This window comes from Camelus ferus, chromosome 20, assembly GCF_009834535.1.
Source record: "Camelus ferus isolate YT-003-E chromosome 20, BCGSAC_Cfer_1.0, whole genome shotgun sequence".
NCBI classification, from domain to species: Eukaryota; Metazoa; Chordata; class Mammalia; order Artiodactyla; family Camelidae; genus Camelus; species Camelus ferus.
The window spans coordinates 21015316-21025040 of NC_045715.1; the positions used below are offsets into that span (position 1 = coordinate 21015316).

Sequence of the window (9725 nt, forward strand, 5' to 3'; positions counted from 1 at the left end):
TCAATAGAAGCGGTGGCTGTACAGGCCCGGCCAATGCGAGCGTGGAAGGCCAGCGCTTCCACAGAACTGGGCAGTGAGGTTTGCGCATGCGCCAGCTGGACCCAGCCAGAAATCGCTTAGGAAATGCAGCTCCCAGGTTTTAAAGGTCTGCCGTCTCCCTCAGCCAGTCCTAAATTTCGTTTGGACGGCTTCTATTCATCTTCGGAGATGGAAAAGCAACCCCCCCCAAAAAAAAAACCCCATAGCACACATGACATATGGCTTTTTAATGGTAAAAGGGTAAAGAAGCGCCCTGAGATCACTGCTACCTCCCCTAGGAAGGCAAAAGCTGGGAAAGGGATATCGGTGAAACCCTCCCTCTGGCCGTCCCCCCTACCCCCCATCTCACAGCATAGACCACAATTCACAGGTTCCTGTCTCTTTTAAGGTTTAACTTTTAATCAGCCAAACATCTTGCGCAGTCCCTGAGCCAGCCTTGCATCCTGTTTCTTCCCCTGAATGATCACCTTTCCCAGCTCTTCCTGGGCTGCCCGGTTTTTCGGGTCTACTGCCAGCACCTTCTTGAAGTCAGCACTTGCTTTTTCCAGGTTCCCAAGAGCAGCCTGGGCAACCCCTCTTCGGTACAAGGCCTTTAAATGGCCAGGCTCTTGCTCCAGCACCCGATCACAGCTCTGGGCTGCCAAATGGGGCTGCCCTAGCAGCAACTGACAGGCAGCCAGGTTGGCATGAAGGACAGTTCGTTCTGGAGAGCCAGGTGGGGGTAAAGTCAGCAGCAGCCTAAGAGCCCGTCCATAGCATCGGGCAGCCCCTTCAGGGTTCCCAGCTTGAAATAATTCTGTGCCCCTTGCACGTTCTTCCCTGGCCAGGGCCTCCTTCTCGGCGGCCTCCAGCTCCCAGGAGTCCCGGCCCTGAGTGAAGGAGGCCAGTGTGAGCCTGATAGGAGGTCCAGAGCACCCAGGGAGCTGAAGCTCTGCCACTTCACCTTGACACATGGACTCCAAGCATTTTTCTATGAGCTCCCCCCAGGATTCCTCCCGCCATGGGCCTAACCCCATAGTTAGCTCTGTCCAACCCTCTGGCAGCCCTGACCCCAAAGGAAATCCAGAAGCCTGTACCCGGCAGCGGGAGCCCAGCTTGGGTTTGTCCAAGCCATGGCCATGGGTTATGATCTTCTTGACAAAGCTCCCATCAGGACAGTACCAGAGGTCAGAAGCTTCAAGGGGCTCTGGCATCTCACTGGCTGATCCATGAGACTTATCAGAGTCTCCTTCAAGTCCAGCGGCCAGATTTTCAGTTTCTTGAGGATTCTCTAGAATTTGGATGGCTGGATCTGGGCTCACTCTCAGCTCAAGGATTTCGGTAGGAGGGTCTCGGGGCTGCTGCCTAATTTGAGTAGCTGAATCAAAGTTCTTCCGGAAGTTCTTTCCGCATTGTTGCTGCGGTTGAGAGGTGTCCTTCTCTCCCATTGGATTGACTGGTGGCGTCTCCATTTGGGTGCCCGGTCCCTTTCACCGTGGGTAAACAGTTTTGGTCAGAAAGGGATGGCACCTTTGGTCAGCACTTGATTTGAAAAAAAAAAGTCAAAACAACGCTAACAGCAGGATTCTTATTTAGACGACTTTCCTGTCTTCCTAGGACGCGGTCCCAGCCCTCAAAATCCTCTTTTTCTTTTTTTCCTCCAAAAATCTCTGCTCGGCTCAAGCCTCCCTTCCAACCCCGAACTAACCTAGAACTATAAGTTCCACAATTCCCTGCGGCTTGGGTAGCCGTCCCAACTACGGACAGTCGATCCAGTCAAAAAGTACCTGGCGGCCGAAGCTCATCGCCTGGTGGCAATAGCTGGACCATTCGAATCACTTCTTCCGAAGCCAAGTGCTACTGAGTACTGTGCTCGGAGTCTTGCCCCAAGCGGAGAGAACTGTCTGGGGGGCCAGGGAGCAGCTGGGGAGAGACGCTGACAGCTAACCCTGGAGCCCGCGAGACGGAGAATCTAGTCAAATTCCTGGCAGCCAATCGGGAGGAGGGGAAGTCTGGTTAGCCCGCCTTTTGGACATGACATCATTTCCCACCCCGCCCCCAAACCCCACCACTCCTCCCAACCCCGCAACCGGGAAGCTCCAGGCCTTACAACCGACCTAGGCCAAATCGAACCCAACTAGGCGAGGTTGCCTGGCCAAGCTATTCAGAGTCAAAGTCTGGAGAAGTCCTGGAAAGGGAGATTGTGGCGAATGAGGGTAGAGTGGGGAATTGTGGAGCTGGTGGTGAATGATAGCGGCAGCAACCAGCATTGTATCTGGCAACCTCGGGCTCACCTGTGCTAATCACCTTATCCCTATGTTCAGGGCGCCCAGCCAGGGTCCACCCGTCTGCTCCTTCTCCCCTTCAATCTAGGGTGCTTCAAAATGAACTCTCTTCCTAACTGTCCCGTTCCCTTGAGGGACCACCTGAGGCTTTCCTTACCTTTCCCCTCATATTTATCAATGCTTTTCCACCTCTTCTTCCTCCAGAAGTCTTAGTGCTTTTCAAACTTTAATGTGTATACGTATCATCTGGTGAACTTGTTAAATAGCAGGTTCTGATTAAGGAAGTCTAGGGTGGGACTTGCGAGTCTGCATTTCTAGCAAGCTCTTGGATGCTGTTGCTGCTGGTCCACGGACCACACTTTGAATAGCATGATTCTAGAATAATCTCATGCCATTCTCTTCACCCCTTGCTCTGTGCCCATTTAGTTTGTCCTATATTTTGCATATATAACTAGTGTAACCTGCTCCACTGGGTGTATCAGTGGAAAACTGGTCCTCCTCTTCCTAATAAAAGGTGTAGGTCCCCTTTGTGATTCAGCATTGCTTGTCCAGCTCCCTGCACAGGCTCAGCCACCACAGCTCTTCAGGGAAGGAGAATTCCATTCTCAGTACCTCACTTTGGCTCCCTCTTCCATTTGCTCTCTAACACCATGCCGCTGTGCCCCAAACTACAAGGGCCGCGCCAGGACAGCCAGGAGGGGAGGTAATTTCATCACTAACCACAGACTTGTGCCAAAACAGTCCCCTCCATTTCTGTGTTGAGCCTCAGATCACTAACCTAGACTTCTTTTCCCCTCAAGTTTATTTCTGGGTTCTGTGCCAGAGTAACCTTAGTCCACTGTGACTAAGGCTAAATACTCTGATTCTTAGAATCCCCGTGTTCCTATTGAAAATTAACCTACCTTTTCTCCCTCCCTCTTCCCCTTTTCATTTCAGGGATTTCTGGGAAAGGCAGAAAGTTAAGAATAGTCACAAAAGATTTGATTATACCCTAATCCCTGGACAAAGATTGCTAATTTGTATTATGTGTGCCTTAACTGAGAGGTCCACTCCAATGACCCTTTGAAGATTTGTTTCTCTCAGCTGAAAGAAACTATACTCTGTTACAAGTGTATTGCTTTGTAATGTTCTCTTACTGTTTTCTGTGTGTTTCAGTTCCATCACTGGAACACAATCCACAGGGCATGGATCTTGTCTCTATTTCTTTTGTTTCCTTCTTCTCCATTCATTCATTCAACAAATATTTATTGAGCATCTGCTATGTTCCAGGCAGAATGGTAGGAACTGGGGATACTTAGACAGTCTCTGCTCTCATGGAACTTATAGTCTGGCCATGGAGAATAAGTAATTACAGCGGTATGAAGAAGTGTGTGTGATGCCATGAGAGTGAATGAGAGATGAGGGCATACTTCTTGAGAATGAGGCATTTTTTGCTGCCATCTAAAGAATGAGTTAGAGCTGAACCTCTGAGAATACACCAAAAGACGCCATACTGAGGAAAACTGAATTAAATAGTCAAATTTGTCTCCTTAAGAGAATCCCTTGTCACCATTGTGACTATACATAAAAACAAACATAGGCACTGAAACCCCTAAAAACAGTAATCCAAATCATCCAAAATGAAAATATTTTTATTTTTAAGAAGATGATCCATTAAAATGAAAACACAAAATTTCTAAGTTTTATAAGAGGACTGAGAAGTCCCCAGAGAAGACATTCATGGATCTGTAGGTTCCCCAGGTCTCAGCTTGAGAAACACAGGACTAGGAAGGGGCCAAGAGGTGAAAGCTCAGAAATGGGCAGTAGCCTAAGCTGCCCCCGCAAAGTATTACTGCATGAATGTTGATGGACTCACACTGCTTGCTCTCTCCCAGTTCCCTGCCCCATGAGTCCTATTATGCTAGGGCTCAGTTCTCTGGAGACAGTCACTAAAGAATCAGCAAGAAGGGATACAAACCCGGAGGATTATATCCCCAGGCCTGGCTAGAGAACGTGGGCTCTCAGAGGACCTGGCCATATTCTACTGCTCTCCTTGCCCTGCCCCATTAAGGGCATTGTTTTGCCTTCATTAAAGATCTAGGCTGATGGCAGAACCCAGGGAGATGTTCATGAGCTGGTGTGGGGTAATTGTGAGCTACTGGTGGTTCCATGTTGTTTCAGCACACACAGAGCATGACACTTCCCCTCCAAATGGGTGACCTAAGATTCTGTAAGCAGATAGGGTAGTGGGGTCCCCATAAGAAAAGAACCAGATAATAGCTTTTTAACATAAGAGAAGCCATTTGAGGCCCAAGCCATTTTGTGATCTAAGCCTAGCCACAATGCTTGCCCTTGAACGGGTCTCAATCATAAAGATTTTAAGGGGAACAATGCAATGCAATACCAGGCAAAAGAAGTAACAATAGCAAAGACAATGAATCAGTTGTAAAGGCTTCCAGTTCTATTCAAGGTCTTTAGTGTTTCCATACAAACTTAAAAATTTCTTTTGTTCCAGTTCTGTGAAAAATGCCATTAGTAATTTGATAGGGATCACATTGAATCTGGATATTGTCTTGAGTAGTATGGCCATTTTAACAATATTGATTCTTCCAATCCAAGAACGTGGTCTATCTTCCCATCTGTTTGTGTCATCTTCAATTTCTTTCATCAGAGTGTTACAGTTTTCAGAGTACAGGTCTTTTGCCTCCCTAGGTAGGTTTATTCCTAGGTATTTTATTCTTTTTGATGTGATGGTAAATGGGATTGTTTCCTTAATTTCTTTTTATGATATTTCATTGTTAGTGTGTAGAGATGCAACAGATTTCTGTCTATTAATTTTGTATCCTGCAACTTTACCAAATTCATCTGGTAACATCTTTAGTATTTTCTATGTATAGTATCATGTCATCTGCAAACAGTGGCAGTTTTACTCCCCCCCCCCCTCAACTTGGACCACTTTTATTTCCTTTTCTTCTCTGATTGCTGTACTTCCAAAACTATGTTGAATGAAAGTGGCGAGAGTAAACATTCTTGTCTTTTTCCTGATCTTAGAGGAAATGCTTTCAGCTTTTCACCATTGAGTATGATGTTAGCTGTGGGTTTGTCATGTGTGGATTTGATTATGTTGAAATACGTTCTCTGTATGCCCACTTTATGGAGCATTTTTAATTGTAAATGGATGTTGAACTTTTTTAATGGAGGTACTAGGGATTGAACCCAGGACTTCGTGCATGCCAAGGATGTGCTCTACCACTGAGCTATTACCCTCTTCCTGAGGTTGAATTTTATCAAAAGCTTTTTCTGCCTCTCTTGAGCTGAGCATATGGTTTTTATTCCTCAAATGTGTTAATGTGGTGCATCACACCAATTGATTTGTGGATACTGAAAAGACCTTTCATCCTTGGGATAAATCCCACTTGATCATGTTGTATGATCCTTTTAATGTATTGTTGGAAGACTCCCAGTTCAATTTCAATAATAAGAACTAGCCTGAAGCACTTTCTCGAGCCGTTTTGCAGAATTTAACTTCCCCTTCAAGCACTCAACCACTAGACCAACAGGAACCTAAGGGGTGCTGATGTTGACCTTTTCTGACCCTCTTGACTTCAGTCAACTAAAGCTTGGACTCTGTCAATCTTTGCCCAAATTCTATGCTAAATCCTCCTCTGCTCAAGCCTCTTCATGAATATATATGTACCCTTAGCTTAAAACTTCCCCAATTTTGCTATTCAAGAACACACTGCTCTGGGAAAGATCCCTCGTGTTCTCCTTACTTGCTGCAAGTGTTAAATACCTCCTTCTCCCCATCTTTGGCTTGGTTGTGTCTTTTGACTCCACATCCACCAAGAGGAAAATTCAGTTTTCCAGGGAACAGTTCTTTTCTTATCCATTCAACAATCCTTACTGAGGACTCAGAATTAGCCAATGACACATGGAGATAAATAGCGAACTCCCCATCAGTAGTCTAACAAGAATAGTGATAGTTAACAAAAGCTCCAGATGCAGGGGCAAAAGTGATCAGTGGCAGGGAAGTTATTTCCAACCGGGGTGATCTGAAAAGGATTCCAAAGGGTTGAGCCTTGGAGGATGGCTGTAACTGTGACATGTAGAGATGGAAGGGATTTGTTGCAGGTGGAGGACGCAGCACAAGGCAGGAGATATAAGGAAGGGAAGCCACTTTCCACCCATATTATTCGTCTCCAGCTTGTCAGTCTCAGCTTTTCCAGAGTATTCCTGTACCCATTCGCAGCGCCCTGTCAGCAGGCATCAAGCTGGTTGGGAGTTTTTACACCCTCACATTCCCCTGCATTCCGTCCTCACCACATGGAACCATATGCCGCACTTACTGTCTGCCAGTTGTCATCAGCATAAGAGACAAAATTTCTAGCTTTCCAAAGGCTAAATAAATTTCCCCTTCTGTTTAGCTTTGATGGTTTCTGTAGTTTTTAGTTCTGCGGGATTTATGTCAAAATAGTTCCTCTCTCCTCTCTGCTCCTGATCCATTTTGCTTGTGCCTTCCTTATGGGCAGGGTTTTCAGGGAGGATGAGGCCTTGAAAGGCAGCCTTTTCCATTGTGAAATGTCTAATGATGATGTTTAATGATACCACCCCCAACCGTGAATGATGACCACAGTACCACTTGCTCTAAGTGTCTCATGTATGTTATGTCACTTCTCCTCACACAACTCCGGGAGCTACTTCTTTAGTCATTCAGCAAATCTTTATTAAGGGCCTCCTCTGTGCCAAGCAGTGTACTAGTTTCTGGGAATAAGACAGAGGAAAAAAGCCCTGGATCTCTTGTGGCTTATATTCAAGTGAAGATAATAGGCAATCAAAATCAGTCACTAAAATATAATGTCAATTTTGTACCACAAGGGGGTATTAGACAAATAAATAAATAATAATCAAAAAGGAAAAAAAAAATAAAGTAGCAAGTGCTGTGAACACAATAAAGCTGGATAAGGCAATGGATAGAAAATGCCCCAGGTGTATATGGTGCTGTTTTTAATCAAGTGATGAGGGCAGGCCTCCTTTCGGAGGTGACATTTGTGCAAAGACGTGAGTGTTGTAAGGGAGCAGGCATGCAGCTATCTGAAGGAAGAGTGTCCAGGGGAAAAAAAACACGAGTGCAGAGGCCCTGAGGCAGGAGGGAATTAGATTTTTATGCTAAATTCGTGGCAGCTAGAAGAAGAGCAAAGGGGCCAGAGTGGGTGAAGCAGAGTAAACAAGGGAAAGGGTTGGAAGGGATGCAGTCAGAGAGGTGGGGAGAAACTGGGTCAGGTAGGCTTCACAGGCCGAGGTAAGGGTTTTGTTCTAATTGTGCTTGGGGGCCATCAGAGGGTTTGAGTGAGATGAATGACATTATCTGGTAATTTAAAAGATCACCCTGAGGATGGGGAGAGTATAGCTCAGTGGTAGAGTACGTGCTCAGCATGCACAAGGTCCTGGGTTCAATCCCCAGTACTTCCATTTAAATAAATAAATATATAAATACCTAATTACCTATCTCCCCAACCCCCCCAAACCTCAACAATGTTGAGTTATACAACAAATAGCTCCCCCCGGAAAAAAGAGTAAAAGATCACTCTGGCTTCTATATGAAGGAAGGACTGTATCAGTCAAAAATGAAAGCAGAAACTTCAATGAAGGGGCTAAGGTAGCATGGAAGCTTGGATTTGGGCAGAAGAGAGGGCCAATTGTAGAGTCCTGAGGCTCTCTAATATTTAGCAGTCTGGAAGACTTATATTATTATAACATGTTTGTATGGTGATGGGAATGTTTCAGCAACGAGGGGAAAACTGATCATGTGGGCAAGATAGGGGATAATTTCAAGAGTCTCATTTCTGAGCAGGTGAGAAGAGATGGGATCCCAGTGCACAGATCGGGTGAGGACTGGGAGAAGGTCAGCTTCTCCGCCATAACAAGGGGAAGGCAATGAATTCAACAGGGATACAGGTAGCCTGGTAGATCTGGGGGTGGGACCATGAGGAAATTCTCTTCTGAAAGTTTCTATTTTCTCACTGAAATAGGAAGGAAGGTTATCATGTTGTGAAATTGTGGTCTCAGATTTGGGGAATGTGACCAACTGGGGAAATACAGGCTTGGCCATTTCTGGAGGCCTATAGGAAGCAAGACTAGTAGGTATGACTGTGTCCCCCCCCCCCCACACACACACACACATAGTCAGTTGTTGGGTGCAGGTGTGGTGCAGACAGGATTGGATGGAACCAGGGATAAAATGTGTGGAATGGGGAGGGGCCAGGAATACAAAGCAAGGGCTGAAAGGCAAATCCAGTGTGGAGACTTGGGAGCTGCAGTAGGTACTGAGGGAGGTGAGAAATGAGGGGATCAAACAGCAGAGGAGAGTGAGAGAGTCAATGAATGGGAGTTCTGGGTGAAGTTGAAGAATTTTTGGAACAGGGGTACTGGGTGGAGGAAGAGGGGGTGACATGAAAAAACTGAAGAGATTTTGGAGGTGTGGCGATTACTGGTTGTAACCAAGTCAAAGATATGATACAGGGCTGGGAGCGGGAAATCATCAACGGAGGTGAGGAAAGGAAGGAACTGACAGGGATGCTGCATGGTTATCTGCATGGATATTGAAGCCGCCAAAAATAATGAAATGGCAGAGGTGGTGGTAGAGAGGAAGGCAGTAAGCTAGATACGGTATCTTCAGTGAGGATTCAATGGGAGCATGATGACCCAGACTGAATCATGGGGAAATCTGAGCTCCCAGTCGGTGCTGGGTGTTCTAGGTGCCAAAGACTCTCCTGGATGATGGAATCTCTGTTGACAGGGGTGCAAGAGCCAAGGGAACCATGTTTGGAGGGAGTTAAGGTAAGGTGGGAGGAGAATTGAATTGAATACACTTTCTGAGGGAGGATTCTCAGTGAGGTGAAGAGATCTGAGAGCAGTCGTTTTCATTTATTTTTTTTCTCTGCTTAATTCCTTTTGATTCAATTCATTTAAAAGATTGGTAGAAGAGGTTTTGTCTAGTGAGGATCTGAAAACCCCAGATAAGCCAGATTTTGCTCCTGCCTTCAAGTAACTCACTAGGTAAGGTGGGGACATCAAGATCTCAGGTGGGAAGAGATGAAGAGATGGGGGGAAAATCCCGATAAAGTAAACAATGTATCTAACTTAGACACAGGATCCCTTTCTCCTAAAAAAAGTTGCTGTGGTTGAAGCCACACCTTTTGGTCTCTCCTCTCCTGGTGGTCCTGGAAGTGCCTCCAGGCCTGTGATTCACAGCCTTGGCTGCCCTTTGGAATCAGCTGGGGATGTCTTAAGAGATGTTGATACCTGAGTCCCACTCCCAAGAGATTGTGATTTAATTGGTCTAGGATGTAACCGGGGCTTTGGGATTTTTAAATGCTCCCCAGATGACTCTAATGTATGGGTGAGAATCATTGTTTCAAGGAATGCCTGGACCTTTTTTTTTTC

The 9725-nt window shown here is 46.0% G+C and overlaps 1 protein-coding gene and 1 long non-coding RNA gene across 2 annotated transcripts; one reads left to right on the forward strand and one right to left on the reverse strand.

Moving 5' to 3' along the window:
* Positions 1 to 246: 246 nt before the first annotated feature.
* FKBPL (FKBP prolyl isomerase like) lies at positions 247 to 2022 on the reverse strand. The gene is made up of 2 exons (XM_006178803.3): positions 1806 to 2022; positions 247 to 1560 (listed from the first exon to the last, which is right to left on the reverse strand). The coding sequence occupies exon 2, from the start codon at positions 1488 to 1490 to the stop codon at positions 441 to 443; it is 1050 nt and encodes a 349-aa protein (XP_006178865.1). The 5' UTR covers positions 1491 to 1560; positions 1806 to 2022; the 3' UTR covers positions 247 to 440.
* A 3404-nt stretch (positions 2023 to 5426) lies between these two features.
* LOC116658244 lies at positions 5427 to 5734 on the forward strand. Its single transcript, XR_004313515.1, has 2 exons — positions 5427 to 5462; positions 5559 to 5734. It is a non-coding gene; the product is annotated as an uncharacterized LOC116658244 (long non-coding RNA).
* Positions 5735 to 9725: the final 3991 nt, after the last annotated feature.